Genomic DNA, 20,818 nt, shown 5'->3' with positions numbered 1-20,818 from the left:
TCCAGTTATTACTTGTATTGTTTTTTTGCAATCTTTTAAACGTACTACAAGAATCAAAGATCCTGAGATTAGAGATTTTTTTGAAGATTCATTTAACTGAAGAACATCACTTTAAAAAAGACAAATTTACACAATTTAGCTCTGCTTCCCCCCCCCAAAAGAACTATGATCTCTAATCAGTTGTATGATAGATCATAGATTTTTCTTTAGGTTTCCTTGCTGATTTGTAACTTGATCTGTTTCCTATTGTTTAGTATAGAGGAAGTCATTTCCTGTCTTAGTACTTTCTGACTTTCATTACTTTTTTTCTGGATTTTTCCTTCTGAAGCAGAGCTAACTCTTTCAATTTGCCTGTGCTGTCCATAGTAGTTCCTGCTGAGTAAGGTCAGTTAGCATTGTTTTATTTCTGTCTGCACCTGTTCACCATGCTAAAAATCGATGTTGATAGTGACAGATACAATTTAGTGCCATTACACAGCTTGTATGATTGATCTCACAAAGTAGGAATACTTTTCAAGCATATGCCTGGGTTGGGTTCTTCACCTGTTACCTGAATAAAGTTCAATGGAAACTCCATCCAGGCAGCCTATGTGGGAAATTTTACAAGTGCACTTAGCCACAAAAATATTATCCTGTTCTTTAAAAGACTTTGAATGATTATTTCAAAGAGATAAAAGTTAGCAATTGCAAAAAAGTTAAAAATTTTATTTGGAGCCAAAGGTTTTTGGGGATATTATATGTAAATACTAATCAGTGGTTTACTTGTCCATCCATCCATCCATCCATCCATCCATCCACTGAGTACCTCTTACATGCCAGGCATTGTTCTAGATACTAGGGATACAGTAGCGAATGAAACAAAGTCCTCACCTCATGAATAATGTCTTTTCCACATTTTAATGGAGTTTATACTCCACACAGTAAAATTGTTCATAAAAATAATTTATAGTTTATATCTTAGAAGTCTTTACTGTATGTTCAGTTTATTGCAAAGCTATTGCTAACTTCAACATGAGACTCACTAACAGTTCAAGAGCTAACTTGGTTGATGAATAGAAATGGTTTTTTGTAATTATATTTATTCATGACATTTTCTAACATAAACACTTAACTGTGTTCTAAATTTACCAGTTAATATTCATGTATTAATATTACACTATACATTAATATTATATTATACATATTAATTTACCAGTTAATATTATAAGATAATATCACATATCTTATATGAAAATATTTAGATAAGCATATTTAAATATAACCACTTGTGGATTATATTTACCAAATTATTTTATGTCAACTTTAAACTCAGAATACAGTATTTGTTTTCTCTACAAAAAGGCTGTATAAAATATCTCTACTAGCGATAGATTTGCTTGTTAAAAATGTAGATTCCTGGACCAGATCTGAGATCTAACGAGTTAAAATTTATGGGAATGGAGCCTGAAAAAATTCTTTATTTTAAAAAGCAGACCACTTGATTATTAGACACTCAAAAGTTTGAGAAGATGAAGCATTGTGCTGTGTGTGGGACAGGTGGGAAGGCTTTGCTATGGCTGTATCCATGTATTTTCTCCTGGATAGAAACTTATGACATAAGAATCGTGCCCATTATGGGGTTACGGTTTCCACTGACAAAAATGCTTTGTATGAAATCTAGCCAAACTGAGGACACGGGGAACAGGCCACGTGGGGCATATGTTCTGCCAGGAGGCCTACTTCACCCTCTAAATGCCTGGTAGCTGTCAGAACTTGCAGGGGGAATTTTGTTTACTTTGTGAAATGCCCAGTAGGTTCCAAGGGTCATTCAGGAATACTGTCACACTGCTGTTAGGGTAGATACAGTCTTTAACTTAAATGCATCCACTAATCCACTAATGAACATTTTACTCATTTTATTTATATGGTTAGTCAATAGGAGTCCTTACATTGTGAAATACCAGTAGAAAAAAATGTCTTATATAATTTAATTCTATTTTTACGTTCTCCAAATATCTTTTGTCAGAGATCAGCTATATGATTAAGCACCATGTGTGATATCACACTGTTTGCTATGTCTGAGAGCCTTGACATGAATACTTAGAGTAAAATAAACATTTCAGATAAAAACTTTAATGAAATAAAAAATTAATTCTCAGGAGTGTTTAATAAAAATCAGGGATTGGATAACCAACAATAAAAAAGAACCCCTAAGTTTAGGAATAGTATGAACTAATATTTATAAAATTTCAAAATAATGCCTTCATTATTCATATAGAGTCATCTTTATATCCCTCAACTCTAAGACAGATGATGTGACCATTTAGTGGGGTAGTTTCAGACGGTCAGAGTACATGAGAGTCTGAGAAAACAATAAGCACATGCTTTAAGGAGAAGGTGGCAGAAATGTGACAGGCAGCAGAAGGCAGAAGTGTCAGACAAAAATGGTGACAGAAAACAAAAGTTAATGTAGCAGGAAGCAACGTGAGAATGTGGAAAAGTGATAAAACTTGCTTGCATAGTAAGTACAACATTCAGTCATACATTTAATGAAAAGGAAATGTAAGTATTTATGCATCAAAAAGAAATTAACTTTAGTGAATTCTGTATTCTTTTAATTTTTTTACAAGATCCTTCAATCAATTCATGCGTTTATCAATACCCATGAAAGACAGGAAGAAGTCAGAACATAATAAACAGTATTTGTACAGATATCCCTGTCCCAACAGGACAGCAAATGTAACTGTCCTGATCTCTCTCCTGGGTGTCTAGGAAAGCTGCCATAAGATGAACAGGTGTTTGGGTTTGATGGGCTCAATGACTCAGTTTCATAGAGGCTGTGCTGTTTACTGGTAGCCAGAGCAATCACTTCCTAAACTTATTGCATGAAGCCTGACACAGCAGTTCTTTCTTATGCTGTTCCCCATACTGTGATGAATGCTTTCACCTAAGGGTCAGCAGCCCTGCTTAGCCGTGAATGCTATCTGTGAACCTTGGGATGCCTGAGGCCAGAGGAAAAGATAAAAGAGAAGAAGAAAAGGCTAAAAAAGACTTTTTATGGGAAGGAAAAGAAGAAAGAAACTATAAGAGTAGGAGGAAAAGGGGAGGGGGGACTGAAAAGAAAAGCAGCTCTTTGTGTGGTGAATAGGTTAAAGTATACTAACTCTGGACATTATATACCGTCCACTTGGACCACCTATTCAACATTCAGATCTCATTGGTTCAGCTTCTACCACCTTTTCTCCTCCACCTCACTTGAGTCACCCACTTCTACAGTCACATCTGGAGTACTGAAAACCTGTCCCTCTGGAAAGGACTAATACAAATATCATATGATATCGCTTATATGTGGAATCTAAAAAATGGTACAAATGAACTTATTTACAAAACAGAAACACAATCACGAATGTAGCAAACAAATTTATGGTTACCGGGGGTGGGAAGGGAGGGGAGGGATAAATTGGGAGATTGGGACTGACATATACACACTACTATATATAAAATAGATAACTAATAAGGACCTAATCTATAGCACAGGGAACTCTACTCAATTCTCTGTAATGAGTTATATGGGAAAATAATCTAAAAAAAAAAAAAAGTGGATATATGTATAACTGATTAACTGTGCTGTACTCCTGAAACCAACAAAACATCGTAAATCAACTATATTTCAATAATAATAATAATAATAAAAGATCTCCTATTCTCTGATAAGGACCCCTACCCTTATAGCTTGGTTGTGCAATAGCCCAACCCACACCTGTTAGTTATTCGATTTCAATGAGATCTCTACTTTCTCTCTACATATCAACACTCTCTCTGTCTTTTCAAGAATCTTGTATTACACATTATCCCTTTTCTCTCCTATATCTTCAATCTATTCTTCTTTATTGAAGATTAAACATGCTCAAGAATCTTTTATATGAAACAGAATAAAACAGAAAAACACAAAGCCTTTCTGCACTTCATATCCCCTTCTGGTTACAACACTCACTTTTCTACTTCACAGCTAAATTTATGAAGTAGTTGGGCATTTTTCTCTCTTGACCTATTCATTTCCTGTTCACTTCTCATTCCCTCCCGATCTGCTTTTTGCTAATACATTTCCACTGAAAGGGCTCCTTTTCAATGACCTTCAGTAGCTAGATTAGTCCATCTTGTAGCTGAGCCACCTTCAGCATCAAGGCATACAGCTGATAACCGCCTCCTCCTTGAAGCCGAGTTTCCATGGCCTCCGATGGCAGCATGTTCTCCAGGACTGCCTATGCCTTCAGTTGCTCTTTCTTGGCCTCCTTTTTCAGCTCCTCTCCCTTTATACCACTTTTTTTTAAAGCTATGGAGTGCTGCAGGACCTGATCTGAAGCTAAATTTTATGTTTCTTTCCTTAGGCCAGCTCATACACTTTCATGGCTTCAAAGATCACTTATGCCAATGTCTCTGAATTTTCTCTCTCCAGCTCCACATATTAACACTTTGCTGGAAAGTTCTACGTGGATGTCTTAGGCACTTCAAATATAGTATATCTAAATGCACCCTTCTTCCAAGTACCTTATATAGTAACTGTACTTTTAGCCACCTTATTTTTCACATCAGAAACCAGGGGTCACCTACGAAATCTCCATCTTCATCAACCCCTCCGATACTGTATCTCCTTCATCAACTCTACTCCAAACATCTCCTGAACATATCTACTTCTTTGCATCTCCACTGCCACCAACCTAATTAAAGCCACCATCACTACTGTTGTAGCCTCTTAAACTGGTCTCTCCAAATTTTTTTCTACTCTAGTCTTTTCTATTCCTGCTAATCTAATTTCCATACTGTAGCAAGAGGAATCTTTTAAAAATCCAAGTCTGATCATGATACTCCTCTGCTTATAACATATAACATGTTAATAGCTTTCTTTACATGAAAAGAAAATTCTCAGATGCTCAGATGGCTCTTCAATACCTGGCCCCTCTTTGGATTCCAGACTCATTTCATTCCATTCTCCTTTGTGTTTGCTACACCGCAGCTACTCAGTCCCATTTGAGTTTCTTCTTGTCTCAGACCTGTTCACATACTGGGATTTTTGGTTGTTTGTTTTTTTTCTGTCTTGCAGCCTCCTCCCGACAAGATCACTTCTACCCTCTCTCCAGGTTGGCTGATCCATTCATCCTTTAGACATCTACTTAACTGCCATTCCCTCAGAGAAGCCAGGTTTGATTTTCTTTTTAGTGCTTATCACGTCAATTATTTGCTTAATGTCTATGCTTTCTGCCTCAACTCAATCTCCTTCCCCCGACTGCCAAAATGTAAAATCCATGAGGGCAGCAATCATACCTGTTTTATTCATGAGTGTGTGCTGCATCTGTGAGGCCCAGCACACTGCCTGGCATACAGTATGTGTCCAGTAAACATGTATGGGAAGAATGAATGAATGAAAGCTCATCCCAACTTTGGGATTCTGTTTACCTCAACACACTTGAGAGCACTGTGACTGATATTTTCAGGTTTTACTCAGATGACAGTGGGAATAAATAGCAATTAGATATTCTTTAATGGAACTCCAGTGTTCTCGGGAGGGGGCATCCTAACAACTGCCTAACTCCTGGCAGTTTCAACTTGTGGTTAATTCTACTCACAAAATACAACCCTGAAAAATAAGTGAGCAGAGAGCATCAGGGACCCAGAAGGAGAAGAAATGAATGAAAAATATTCTACTACCTCTTGCTTATGAGCCAGCTGCCCCATTCTCCCACCCACTCCTCCTGGCCTATATTCCCTACTATACTCATACATTGAGTTGTCCTTTGTCTAAGTTTGGTTAGAGAGAAAAAAAAAAGCATGCTTAAGTAAAACAAAGAACAAAAAAGTCTAGTAAAGGCTTCTCATTAAATAAATACCCCTTAGGGCTTCCCTGGTGGCGCAGTGGTTGAGAATCCGCCTGCTGATGCAGGGGACACAGGTTCATGCCCCGGTCCGGGAAGATCCCACATGCCGCGGAGCGGCTGGGCCCATGAGCCATGGTTACTGAGCCTGTGCGTCTGGAGCCTGTGCTCCGCAACGGGAGAGGCCACAACAGTGAGAGGCCCGCGTACCACAAAAAAAAAAAAAAACCTGTGCTCCACGACGGGAGAGGCCACAACAGTGAGAGGCCCGCGTACCACCACCAAAAAAAAAAAAAAAAACCCCTTAGGCAGAAAGTCCAGTCACAGATCCTATGTGGATTTTAAATTATAGTCTTATTTCTTAAAGTTCTGAATGAAGCATGGGAAAAAATTTAGGAACAGAAAGCGAAGTTTTGGCTATACTCTGAAATACCAATCCATGCCATCTAAAAGTGCACTACCTCCTTCTTGTGATAGTCTTCACTAACTTCAATAATCAATTTATTTTATCCTTCAATATGGTGCAGCACATCTTTTTTTCCTGATACCCAGGGCTGAATGGAAGAATGAAGAAAAAGAAACCTTGAATTTAACCAGAGCTCTATCAATTTGTAATGGACAGAAACACTGCAAAAGAAGTAAAGACTGGAATTCTAAGATGTTACTTTTTTTGCCATGATGGGCATAACTATTACTAAATAACTATGTTTGAAAAAGCTTTCTTGTGTTCCTCCCACGAGGAATGAGTAGACGGTAAAGCTGAGGCTTTCAGGCAGTGTATCTACAGACAGACAACAGTGGTTGCTCCATAGTCACTGGGCCAGCCTTGTTCTGATTTTGATGCTCTCACTGCCAGATACTGATTCCTATTATTTTGCTCTGACTATGCATCTACATGTTCTTAACCGACTTTACCTTCACAGGGATGTCCTCTTCCTGGCTGGCTTTCTCTGAGGTGAAGACATATGAGATTTCTTTATGAGATGTGGTCTGGCGGCAGATGGCACACTTAATGGAGCTCTTGTGAGACCCCACGCTGTACTGTTCAATAATAATTGAAATGCATTCATTGCAGAAACAGTGCCCACAGGTCAGTACTGCCCACTAAAAAAGAAAACACATAGAATATGCCTCAGTGAGATGCTATCAAAGATGCCTTCCAATCTATAAACATATTAAAAGAAGAGAGTTATAATTTCATTTCCTAACTATTTCATGATATAAATATCCTTTAAGTCATAAAAATTAAGTTATACTTTTAAACTAACTATTTTTTAGTCCAACCAGACTAAGTTTTCATAGTCTTTAGTTCTGTTCACCCTAATAGGAGGATAATAGTCAGTCAGTCATCATCATTTTGTAAGATGCTGGTGTTCTCATTTCAGCATTTAGGAAAAATGCAAATTACTCTTTAGCACTCTCACAGTAGAGTAACAGAATAGACTGACTGCAACATTAATTTGGACATAATGTCATATTCAATATATTCTACGCAACTTAGTAATAAGCAGATTTACATTTTCACATGTTAAAGCATTTATTATATAGAAAATGAGATGGAAATGTTAAAGATAATAAAATTTCTGAGACAATCTAGTTGCATGAATCTCATCAAAACTAAAAGCAAAGAAGAAACTACTTACACCATGATCCTTTCCATTTTTATAGTAATTTTTATCAAAATGTTTTATCACTGATTTGTAACAGAAATTGCTAGTATCTGTACATTACTATTCTCCTCCTCCATTACCAATCTGTCCTTTTAAGATTTATTAAATATCCTTTAAAATCTTATCTTATCTTCTCCATGAATCATGGAAACTAAAAGGTATGTTCTTTCTGATTATTGCTGGTCAGAATATGGAACTCATATATTTAGGCTTCTACTCTCAGCTCCATAGAAAAAAGTGTCAAGGACACTTTTACTCATTTAATAGTAATAGACTTATCTTTCAAAATTTGAAAAGCAGTGAATATACCAATATTACATATATTTATTTATCATACAAAGTAGGAACTTAAAGTATCATAAATCACATTTCATAAAGTAAAAATAAGAATCTCTTTGAGGAAAACTAATACAGTTCCATTAAGTTTATAGACATTTGTATACTAACATTCACAAAGAAATATACTTAATTGATATAATAGTCTTCTAAAAATCACATATGAATTCCCTCAGGATTGCTGTTATTTGTGCTTTAAATCCTGGTACTATTAGACAGTAATAATGTTAAGTAAGAACTACGTTACTATACCTTTGTCATAACTTAAGTAAATCTGTGTATGCCGTATTATATTTCTGTACAATTACCAAATAACCATGGTAAACTGACAGACTCAAGTGACTGGAAACAATACTTAAAATTATTCACCTTTAATGAAAAAGATGGGGCTATTCTAGAAATATGTTTTCACCTATCACTTAAGGGAAAACATTGCTCAAACATATTTGGCACTAAGCCTGTCAGTTAACCTTTGGCCCTACCTTTCAGACAGAGGTAGTATTTGCCTTGCATGCAAAGTTTGAGGGTGGGGCGAGTTGTATGTAAAAGCCTTTGAAGACTGTAAAGTATTTTACAAATGCATGTAATATTTATTATAATTTCACCTGTTTTCCCAGTTGCCGAGCACAGATTGGACAAGGTTCTGGATTAATACCTCCTGATGTTTTATCCTGAGACTATCCAAAAAAGAATTAAAACATATATTAGTTATACTTTAAAAGCTGTTACATGTTTTACAACTCATTTATAAAAGTAAATGTTGGCAATTAAAATAATCTAATAATTGAGATGACCTAATAATTCATATATTAATACTATAATTCCTGGGATTTACAAATAACATTTATTTAAGGAGTGAAGAAAAAAATGGACAATTTTTAACACAGTTTGTTAAAGTTAACATATTACTGTATTTGTGATTATGACAGAAGGCAAAAATAAAAAGAAAAATATGATATAATTTACCTAAATTCTCAAATTTTACTTTCATGTTTTTATATATATATATATATATATATATATTTTTTTTTTTTTTGCGGTATGTGAGCCTCTCACTGTTGTGGCCTCTCCCGTTGCGGAGCACAGGCTCTGGACGCGCAGGCTCAGCGGCCATGGCTCATGGGCCCAGCCGCTCCACGGCATGTGGGATCTTCCCGGACCGGGGCACAAACCCGTGTCCCCTGCATCGGCAGGCGGACTCTCAACCACTGCGCCACCAGGGAAGCCCTAGATATATTTTTTTAATAAAGAAATAGATATTCTGCATGTCCACTTGGCATGGGATCAAAGACATTGGGAAGAGGCACATTTATTCACATAACTCCTTATTAATACTGATTTCTTCTCCATATCCTTTTTCTAATCTCACTAAGGCAAAGCAAATAATTAGAAACCAGAAATATTACTGATTTGAGACCTATCTATGCCTGGAAATTATGTTGAAGTATAATAGCTTTTCAAAGTCTCTAAAAACTGAAAGATTTCCAAAAAAGTCATCAAACAGGTTTTAAAACTGAAGAAAACATAAAGGAAAGTAAATCAGACTCATAGATTACTAAATTGTTCTTGATTATCCTTTGACTCTTATAAGCAGAAAAAAAAAAAAGCTAAATTGTGCATGGATTCAGAAGTTCTAATGGTTAAAACAATTCCATTAACTACAATGTAAGTATGCTGCATTTAAAAAAAGTTGGACTGAACTATTCTTTTCCTCTGTTAATTATAGATTTGTTTCAGGTAACACAGCAAACCACCTAAAATCTTAGTGGCTAAAAAAACATGAATTTCTTCTGATGCTACAGGTCACCTGAGTTACTTTGGGATGCACTGATTTGGTTTGGGCTGGATGGTCCAGGACGGCCCACACTCATATCTAGCAGTTGGTAGGCTAGCTGGTCTGGGGAGAGGGCTAAGCTGAGGTTTTTGCTCCTCAAGAAAGGTAACCTGGGCTTCTTCATATAGTCTCAGAGTTCCAAAACATGACATGATTGGGAGAATTCCAAAGTGCATGGACTTTTCAAATCTCTGTTTGTGACACAAGGCCAAAAACAAGTCATCTGACTAAGCCTAGAGTCAGTGTAGGAGGGGATTAACCAAGAGCAAGCACGCAAGAGAAGGTGTTACTATAGCATTTTGTAAACAATCTACCAGAATTTACAATACCTCTTCTTTTCTAATTTATTTAATGTAAGAATTAGCATTTTTTCCATAAAGGGCACGATTGTAAAGATTTTATTTTAGGCTTTGTGGGCCATACGATCTCTGTTGCAACTCCTTAACTCTATTATAGCACAAAAGCAGCTGTAGACAATACTTAATGAATGAGTATAGCTGTATTCCAATAAAACTTTATTCACAAAAGCAGGTGATGGGCTGGATTTTTCCTATGCTTAGTAGTTTGCAGATTGCTTATTTTCCTTCATTTATAGAGTAAATATTTTTTTCTTATATTTTTTTGCCAAATGGGTTTTCCTACATAGATTATACCCTTGGAATTTTAATTAAAAAAAATAATTCAACATATAGAGGATATCAACTTATGAACCATAACTAAAAGAATCATCAACTGTCTCTTAATTTTGACTCTCACATTTTTTTTTTTTTTTTTGCGGTACGCGGGCCTTTCACTGCTGTGGCTTCTCCCGTTGCGGAGCACAGGCTCCAGACGCGCAGGCTCAGCGGCCATGGCTCACGGGCCCAGCCGCTCCGCGGCATGTGGGATCTTCCCGGACCGGGGCGCGAACCCGCGTCCCCTGCATCGGCAGGCGGACTCTCAACCACTGCGCCACCAGGGAAGCCCGACTCTCACATTTAAAGTACAGAAATCTTATATTTTAAAAACTCATGTCCAGAAATATCAAGACTTTTTTTTCCGAATGTTATTTTTCTATAGCTAGCATTTTGCGAGATTGACTTAAAGTTCTTCTCTTTTTTTGTCTGCCAAAATAGTAATCATCGTTATAATAATAGTAATAATATAATAATATTAATAGTGAATACCTAGAAAGTGCTTAATAAACCAGTAAACACTCTAGCACTTACATATATTAATTCATTTGATCCTCAAGAGAGCCCTACAAGATAGTGTTACTTTCCTCATTTTACAGATAGGAGAAAGAGAAGTAAATAACTTGAATGAAGTCCTATATCTAGAAAATAGTGGCATCATGATTCAAATTTGTACTATCTAGGTCCAAAAGTCTACCTTCTTAACTACTATGCTATTTGACCTATAAAGAATGTCCAACTTTTTCACTTTTGTCATTGCTGAGATTTAATGATTCACTTTAATGTATTTTGTACTGGTTTTCAGGACCAATTGTAGTCTACTGCTTTCCTTCATTTGCCCTATCCAAAAATCTACTATTATATGTTGTTCTGATAAGTTACTCTGCCACTCCCATTTATTCTTGCCAGAAAATGGAATATTTATCAATGTCTAATACAGTACTTTGCTTACTACTAAGAAAATATGTTGTGAATTACATTAAATAATTCATTACCATGTCCTCTTACTTAGCAGCTTTCCAAACACACTTCACAGTTTCAAAAAACAAATTAAAAAATCTGTGTATGCGTTATTGGATGCATGCGTTTATCTTTGCTGAGTGGTATGTTGTAATACTTTCACTATTCAAGGCTTCCAACTAGTCTGTTTACATTGTGCTATACTATATACTGCATACCCTTTACATTATCTGTATAACATATTTTCTATAGATATCATCTTCTTTCGTGATCTGTGTAGCTATTGCAGACATAGCTAGTGTTCTGACTCACATAACTAACACAAACAAATAAAAGAATGATTAAAAAAAAACACCTATACCATTAATTAGGGGACTAATAGATTAAATGAAAGGAGTCAATAAAGTGGTTTATTGATAATACAGTAGCATCTTTTAAAAACAATACCTTCTCCAAGTTAGTTAGGTAAAGTAGCTGCCCAAGTTTCTTCTGAAGCTGTGATGTAGAAACAGCTTTATCATTTAGTAGTTTTATACGATTTTGTTCTACCTAAAAGCAAAACAAAACAACTTCTTTATTCTAAGATGGTAACATTATATTAAACATGCACAATTCTTCTATTTTAATTCTTTCTTAAAAAGTATCCTATTTTATGAAAACATATTTACATGTGAAAATTCAAATTTGCAAAATGGATACTAGATAATATTAACATATTTCAAAAAATATATATATATTGCTGTATAGAAGACAAAATTCAATGTAGAATTCTTTTAAATAAAAAGCTTCCCTATATACCTGAAGTAGGTTAAAAATCAACCAAAGGCTATTTGTGTATGATTTTTCAGTAATACATTTATGGGATAAAGAAAAATAAAATGGTATGCTACTTTGGCCATATAAATGAAGTGATTTTAAGAAATCCAAGGAAGAATCTTCCTGCTCCTCCTTTCTGTGCCCCCATCCTCAGTAGAATATGGTAACAGAAAAAAAGAAAAAAAAAGAAGAATTTGTTTTCGCTTAAAACTTATTGAGAATTCTATTTTAAAAATGAAGTGAAATAGTATATAATGAATATTTCTAAGTTTTTCTAAGTTACAGTCTCCAAGCTTTATAGAAAAAAAAAGATTTAAAAGATTAAAGGAATAAAAACAAATTCTAAAGAAAATAATATTTTTAATATGAAGAAAAAAGGTGGGTGGAGTTATTTTTTTAATTCTGAGATACAAAGAGGAATTTAACAGACGATAAGTTGTCAATATCTGTTCATCATTAGCAAAGGAAAACAGTGCAAAATCAGTTCTTGGTTGTTCTTATGGAAGATTTTTTTGGTTCTGAAAAAGCTGAAGTAATAGGACATACATCTAAAAACTGACCAAGAATATCTTTTAGGCTTTGGCACGCAAAAGGTGCTCAAGAATAGATGAATATGCAACATGGAGAGAAACAAATAAACGTGCAAATGCACCCAAACAGTGAATGCTAAGCATGTATTAGACATGAAATTGCTCATCTCTGACCTACAAAAACAAACAACTTCATATGGCTCAAACTAAGAGCAGATATGAAACACTTACTTATTGAAGACATCACTGCCCTGACTCTATCCCTTCTATGGATCTTGTATTTTTGTGACATCTATTTGCTGTGTCCTTTTCTGTGATTCATTTGCAAATTACCTCATGTGGTTCAATGATATGAGGAACTGGTGGACTGGGCTTTGGCTCCCTAGGATCACGTACTCTTAGTCGTTCTGTAGCCATTGCAAGTTCATCAACAGCAGACACACGATTCCTCAGAGCCATCCAATATTCATGAAGCAACTGAAGGAACAGAAAAGACAGACAGTGGTAAAGCACATAATTAAAACTGGTTAAAACCACCAAGATCTCCCTTGGTCAAGAGTCTTCAGTGAGGTCTTAAAACATACACAGTGTTTTCATTACGGGTCTAAGGTACAAGCAATTCTTGGGCCATTTTTAGGATGAGGAAGTGGGACTGAATAATCTCCACAGGACCTGGTGGAATCTCTACTTTATTTTTTTTTTATTTTTTTATTTTTTTGTGGTATGCGGGCCTCCCCCCGCTGCGGCCTCCCCCGTTGCTGAGCACAGGCTCCGGACGCGCAGGCCCGGCGGCCACGGCTCACGGGCCCAGCCGCTCCGCGGCACGTGGGATCCTCCCAGACCGGGGCGCGAACCCGGTTCCCCTGCATCGGCAGGCGGACGCGCAACCACTGCGCCACCAGGAAAGCCCCCTCTACTTTATTTTTTAAAGAAATAATTTTTACTATAAAATATTTCACATTCTCAAAATAATATGTATATATGATAATGAGAATATTAAAGTATACAACTGAGTCCACATCATCCGAATTAGGAAAGAGAATAATGCCAGTTCCTTAGGAAGCCTGTGTTCCTTCTCAACTGCATCACTCTCTTGCCTCACACATTCTTCCTTCAACCCCCAACAATGGGTAACCACTATTCTGAATTGGACTTACTATTCTGTACTTTTTGCTGGAGTTATACTAATCTATACATCCTTAATAATCTGGTTTTATATGTTTCTGAAATTTATAAAAATGCTATCAATCAGTATAAAATTTTTTGATATGCTTTCTTCACTAACTAACATTATGCTTTGAGTTAGATCCTGATTGATGTGTGTAGCAGTAGCTCGTTCATTTACACTGTTGTTAAAGGGTTTAGTCTGCAATGTTATGGAGAACAAATGAACAAAGATCTGGGTGAACTGCATGATAAGCACTCCTCTGACATAGACCATGTGGCTAAACTGAGCTCAAAGGAAGAACGTAGGGGCAAATGAACACTGTATATAGTATTGTCTCTTCCATGACTTGCTGTAATTAACTGTGTTAATGTGCTTTTGCTTTTAGAATAGTAATGTGAAAAGAAAAAAATTATTATGGGGCTTCCCTGGTGGCGCAGTGGTTGCGCGTCCGCCTGCCGACCCGTGAGCCATGGCTGCTGAGCCTGCGCGTCCGGAGCCTGTGCTCCGCGACGGGAGAGGCCACAACAGAGGGAGGCCCGCATACCACAAAAAAAAAAAAAAAAAAAATTATTATGAACCAATGATTTTGATGCTATAGAAGTATCATTCTTCAATCTATCAAATGTATGAATTGATATTATAGACAGCACAGCTTCTCTTTCTTGAGAGAAATTTTTATCCTGCTTTAAAAGGCAAGAACTTTAGATAAAAAAATAAAAGATATCAAATGGAATATAACATTAAAAATAAAAAACCCACTTTTATTTCCTCACCCATCTCACTTGCAAAGTAGGACAAGGGATTAAAAAATCCACATATAAAGAATAATTCAAAATTAATGAATTCTGGAATCTCAAGCATAGAGTTATAATATGATGAAATTATTAAAGTATAAATATGAAGAGTCCCTTTGTGCATTATTAATTGCAATGGTTTCTAGTCTTGTATGTTGAAAACTGTTTACTATATTCTCCAATCTTTAAGGTTGTTGATGTTTGGTTGTTATTCACAGAGCAAAAGAAAAAAACAAAAAAGGAAACAAAGTCACACTCTGATTTTAGAGAACAGCAGTGTAAGACCAAGCTAAGACTGGATTAACACACTTTCAAGGAGAAACAAAAGGCTTCATATAAATTTCATTTTAGTAATGATTTTTAGTAATTTAATAAACAGAAACTTCTCATTTGTTCAGTATTATTGTATTTATTTTTTATTTTTTTTTTTGCGGTACGTGGGCCTCTCACTGTTGGGGCCTCTCCTGTTGCGGAGCACAGGCTCCAGACGTGCAGGCTCAGCGGCCATGGCTCATGGGCCCAGCCGCTCTGCGGCATGTGGGATCTTCCTGGACCGGGGCAGGAACCCGTGTCCCCTGCATCAGTAGCCGGACTCTCAACCACTGTGCCACCAGGGAAGCCCTGTATTTATTATTCATCATTACAATCATTACATTTTAGGGAAAGATAAATTACGACACCTCAACTCTCTAAAGAAGATTTTTAAAAACTGAAGAGAGAAAAAGGAAAGTAGCAACTAAAATTAATGTAAAGGAGGAGAATTCTTAATATGGGAAGGAAGTTTTAAATTATTGTTACCTTATATTCTTTCTTCCAAGCTTCAAAGAGATCCATTGAAGTACTTCCCTCATCAATGAACTCAACATCAAATCGATGTGATTTTGCAAACGACAGCAGAGCTTTCATGGATCGCTCTGTCTCACTTATTGCCCACAGACCCCGGTTGGTGGTAGGTATTCGATCATCCACCAGTCCTTCTTCATCTTCTATCATCTCCTCAAATATTGCAGTCTGGCCTTTGACTCTGAAGACATTCGAGAACAAAACCACAGTAATTACTGTCAGTGGGTAAGAAGTACTATAAAAATGATATTGCCAGAGCTAACAGGAAAGCAAGGTCAAAACCAAAATTTTCATCAACATCTTTCAGTGTCATGTCTACAAGATCATGCTTGCAAGTTTTTGGAAAAACCATACCAACTCTGAAAATGCTTGAGGTATCATACATTTGACAAGTGCTTTCTTGAGAGCAATCTGGCCTAATAAAAAATGGCTATAAATTCCAGGCTAAAATCTTGCTCTGAGAATTAAAATAATACAAAACACAAATTACCACCACTATCGACCATGCAAAAATAAAACAGAAAAACCACAAGATGACCTAAAAGTACACTGCTGATTTTTTTTTTCTTGAGGCAATCAGACTTACTCTTTTCTCAATTTCCATGTTTGTAAAATAGGAATAATTTTACTAAATGTACTCAATAAGTAGCTTAATCCCTGACACAAGGATGAAGACTTCAAATCTGTGATGGAGAAAGTGTATTACTAAAAAGAGCTAACATTTTTAGAGAACATTTACCATGTATCAAACACTATGCTAGAGAAGAGACCTACAAGACGGCAGAGAAGTAAGATGTGGGATCACCTTCCTCCCTACAAATACATCAGAAATACACCTACATGTGGAACAACTCCTGCAGAACACCTACTGAACGCTGGCAGAAGACTTCAGACTTCCCAAAAGGCAAGAAACTTCCCACGTACCTGGATAGGGCAAAAGAAAAAAGGAAAAACAGAGACAAAAGAATAGGGACAGGACCTGTACCTCCGGGAGGGAGCCATGAAGGAGGAAAACTTTCCACACACCAGGAAGCCCCTTCACTGGCAGAGACAGGGGGTGGGTGGTGGGGAAGCTTCAGAGCCACGGAGGAAAGAACAGCAACAGGGGTGCGGAGGGCAAAGCGGAGAGATTCCCGCACAGAGGATCGGTGCTGACCAGCACTCACCAGCCTGAGAGGCTTGTCTGCTCACCCACCAGGGCGGGCGGGGGCTGGGAGCTGAGGCTCGGGCTTCAGTCGGATCACAGGGAGGGGACTGAGGTTGGCTGTGTGAACACAGCCTGAAGGGGGCTAGTGCGCCACGGCTAGCCGGGAGGGAGTCCGGGAAAAAGTCTGGAGTTGCCAAAGAGGCAAGAGACCGTTGTTTCAGGGTGCGCGAGGAGAGGGGATTCAGAGCACCGCCTAAACGAGCTCCAGAGACGTGCGTGAGCCACAGCTATCAGCGCGGACCCCAGAGACGGGCATGAGACGCTAAGGCTGCTACTGCCGCCACCAAGAAGCCTGTGTGCGCGCACAGGTCACTCTCCACACCTCCCCTCCTGGGAGCCTGTGCAGCCCGCCACTGCCGTGGTCCCGAGATCCAGGGACAACTTCCCCAAGGGAACATACGGCGCACCTCAGGCTGTTGCAACGTCATGCTGGCTTCTGCCGCCGCAAGCTTGCCCCGCATCCGTACCCCTCCCTCCCACCGGCCTGAGTGAGCCACAGCCCCCGAATCAGCTGCTCCTTTAACCCCATCCTGTCTGAAGGAAGAACAGACACCCTCAGGCGACCTACACGCAGAGTCGGGGCCAAATCCAAAGCTGAACCCCAGGAGCTGTGTGAACAAAGAAGAGAAAGGGAAATTTCTCCCAGCAGCCTCAGGAGCAGCGGATTAAATCTCCACAGTCAACTTGATGTACCCTGCATCTGTGGAATACCTGAACAGACAACGAATCATCCCAAAATAGAGGGGGTAGACTTTGGGAGCAACTGTAGACTTGGGGTTTGCTTTCTGTATCTAATTTGTTTCTGGTTTTTTGTTTATCTTAGTTTAGTATTTAGAGTTTATTAACATTGGTAGATTTATTTATTGATTAGGTTGCTCTCCTCTTTTTTTTTTCTAATATAGATATATATATATTTTTCCTTTTTCTCTTTTTGTGAGTGTGTATGTGTATGCTTCTTTGTGTGATTTTGTCCGTAGAGCTTTGCTTTTATCATTTGTCCTAGGGTTCCGTCTGTCCTCTGTTTTTTTTTTTTTAGTATAGTTTTTAGTGCTTGTTATCATTAGTGGATTTGGTTTTTGGTTTGGTTGCTCTCTTCTTTCTTTTCTTTTTTTAATTACTTTTTAATTTTTTTTAAATAATTATTTCTTGTTATTATAATAACTTTATTTTATTTTATTTTTTCTTTCTTTCCTTCTTTCTTTTTCTCTCCCTTTTCTTCTGAGCCGATCATTAGTGGATTTGGTTTTTGGTTTGGTTGCTCTCTTCTTTCTTTCTTTCTTTTTCTTTTTTTAAGGACTTAAATTTTATTTTTAATAATTTAAACATTTTTTATTGTAATAACTTTTTTTTTTTTTTGCGTTACGCGGGCCTCTCACCGCTGCGGCCTCTCCCGCTGCGGAGCACAGGCTCCGGGCGCGCAGGCTCCATGGCGTGTGGGATCCTCCCAGACCGGGGCTCGAACCCGCGTCCCCTGCATCGGCAGGCGGGCCCCCAACCACTGCGCCACCAGGGAAGCCCTCTTCCAACACATTTTTGATCCTCTTTTCTCTTTCTTTTCCTGCTAGAATCCCTATTATGTATAGGTTGGCATATTTTATATTATCCCATAGATCTTGTATGTTGCTTTCATGTTTTTTCATTTGTCTTTCTGTCTGCTGTCTTTCTGTCTGATTGGGTGATTTCCATTATTCTATATTCCAGGTCAGTAATTTGTTCTTCTGAATTATTTAGTCTGCTTTCAGTGCTTTTAGCTTGGTTTTTACCTCAGCAATTGAGTTGTCTAATTTTGATTGGGTCTTCTTTATACCTTCTAGTTCCTTGTTACAGTGATCTGCATTTCTATCAATAATCTTTCTTAATTTCTTTAGCATTTTTCGTACCTCCTTTTTAAACTCAGGGTCTGGTAGACTGGTGAGGTCTGTTTCATTGTTTGTTCTTTCAGGGGATTTCTCTTCTTATAACTGGGAGTAGTTCCTCTGCTTTTTCATTTTGCTTAAATTTCCCTGTCTCTATGAATTTTGGAGAAACAATTATCTATCGTGGTCTCACAAGGCTGTTTTTGTGTGGGAGTGTCCCTTTGTAAACTGTGTGAGTACAGTATTTTTGGTGTGATGGCTGTACTTGGTCTGGATGCCAGCCACATCTTTTCTCAGAGTGTTCTGGTTATTATCCCCTTGATAGGGGGTGTGATTGGTGTTGTGGTGACCAGAGCCTGCACTGGATGTTGGGTGGGTCTTTCTCTTTGCTCTGTGGCTGTTACAGCCCTGTTAAGGGTGGGGTCTGCTCCCCAGTTGTTGGAGTAGAAGCCCTGAGGGTCTGGTTTGATAAGGCTCTGTTGCCCTTAAGTGTGTGCTTTGTCCCCAAGGAGGTGAGTTCTGAAGCAAGTGAGGCTGGTGTGGTCACAGTAGACCTATGCACAGCCTATGTATGTGTCCACGGTTCTGCCCAGAAGCAGCCCAAGGTGATGCCCCTTTCTCCATTTTGTTTGTCTGGGGCCTAGAGCTAGGCTGGTGCTGGAGGCCGGGTGATTGTGGCTGCAGGAATAAAGGTGGTTGTGCTGCTGCATGAGACCTGGGCTGCCTCTGTGGGAGGGCTCTCCCAGGACCTGTCCACCCCAGATCCTGCTCCAAGCTGCAGTGTGATGTGGGCAGGACTGGAGTCCACCCACTGGGAAAAGAACAGCTGTGAACCCCCTCCCCAGGGGCAGTCTGCCAGGGATGTGCGATGCTGTGACACCGCCTGACACCCGGTGTGCACACCCACAAAGTCAGGGCCCCATTACCAGTCAGAGTTCTCCAAAGAAACAGAACCAAGAGGATGTGTGTATGGAGGGAGATTTATTTTAAGAAACTGATTGTTGGAGTTGACAAGTAGGAAATTTGCAGATTAGGTCAGAAGACAGAGACTCGAGGAAGTGTTGGTATTGCAGCTCCAGTCTGAAGGCAGTATCCCTCTTCCTCAGAAGACCTTAGTCTTTTCTCCTAAGGCCTTCAACTGATTAGACAAAGCCCACCCATGTTATGGAGGATAGTCTGCTTTATTCAAAGTCTACTTATTTAGATGTTAATTGATTTTTTAAAAAATACCTTCACAGTGACATCCAGACTGCCATTTGACCAAATATCTGGGTACTGTGACCTAGTCAAGTTGGCACATAAAATTTACCTCATAGCCTCCGAGTCTGGTATGAGGAAAAGCATGGAGGCCTAAAAGAACGTGCTGAGTTTGATGGAAATCCCATGTGCCATATGGAGAAGAGAAGGGAAAGAGGAGGGTACACAGATGGGGCCTTTGCCACCTCTTCTCTGACCTTGAGAAGGGTCGTCATACCAAACTACGACCCTTGATAAAACATTACTGAAAGTTTGGAAATTAAGGAAGAAAACAAGTGTAATAAACAGATTTATTTAGCACTGCTAAGAGAAAGGATTGATCTTAGAGCCCAGAGGCCCAACCCAGCCCTTAAAATCCCTACTGAGTTCTCAGGCTAGTTGCATGTGGGATCCTCCTGGACCGGGGCACGAACCCGTGTCCCCTGCAACGGCAGGCGGGCCCCCAACCACTGCGCCACCAGGGAAGCCCCTATTGTAATAACTTTTTAATTTTATCTTTTTCTTTCTTTCTTTCTTTCTTCCTTCTTTCTTCCTTCCTTCCTCCCTCCCTCCCTCCCTCCCTCTCTCTCTCTCTCTTTCTTTCTTTCTTATTTTCTCCCTTTCCTTCTTAGCCGTGTGGCTAACAGGGTGTTCGCGCTCCGACCGGGTGTCAGGCCTGTGCCTGTGAGGTGGGAGAGCCGAATTCAGGACATTGGCCCACTAGAGACCTCACAGCTCCACGTAATATCAAATGGTGAAAGTGCTCCCAGAGATCTCCATCTCAACGCTAAGACCCAGCTCCACTCAACGACCCTCAAGCTACAGTGCTGGACACCCTATGCCAAACAACTAGCAAGACAGGAACACAACCCCACCCATTAGCAGAGAGGCTGCATAAAATCATACTAAGTTCACAGACACCCCGAAACACACCACCGGACACGGTCCTGCCCACCAGAAAGACAAGATCCAGCCTCATCCACCAGAACACAGGCACCAGTCCCCTCCATCAGGAAGCCTACACAACCCACTGAACCAAACTTAG

At 38.7% G+C, this 20,818-nt stretch overlaps 1 protein-coding gene across 5 annotated transcripts in view; it reads right to left on the bottom strand.

The window, feature by feature from the left end:
• SHPRH (SNF2 histone linker PHD RING helicase) overlaps positions 1-20,818 on the bottom strand; it is a 98,505-nt gene that overhangs the window by 21,689 nt on the left and 55,998 nt on the right. For 4 of the 5 annotated variants that reach the window (XM_024122515.3, XM_024122513.3, XM_024122514.3 and 1 more), the window contains exons 21-25: positions 15,430-15,655; positions 13,003-13,146; positions 11,771-11,872; positions 8,461-8,532; positions 6,765-6,953 (exon numbers count right to left, since the gene is read on the bottom strand). In XM_024122515.3, coding sequence (XP_023978283.1) covers positions 6,765-6,953; positions 8,461-8,532; positions 11,771-11,872; positions 13,003-13,146; positions 15,430-15,655 — 733 coding nt within the window. The remainder of the gene's footprint in view (positions 1-6,764; positions 6,954-8,460; positions 8,533-11,770; positions 11,873-13,002; positions 13,147-15,429; positions 15,656-20,818) is intronic. The other variant, XM_024122516.3, reaches the window with a different exon arrangement.

The sequence above is a fragment of the Physeter macrocephalus genome, chromosome 10 (assembly GCF_002837175.3).
Source record: "Physeter macrocephalus isolate SW-GA chromosome 10, ASM283717v5, whole genome shotgun sequence".
NCBI classification, from domain to species: domain Eukaryota; kingdom Metazoa; phylum Chordata; class Mammalia; order Artiodactyla; family Physeteridae; genus Physeter; species Physeter macrocephalus.
Note: the sequence above shows the minus strand (reverse complement) of the source record. Positions and strands in the feature narration are given on the sequence as shown.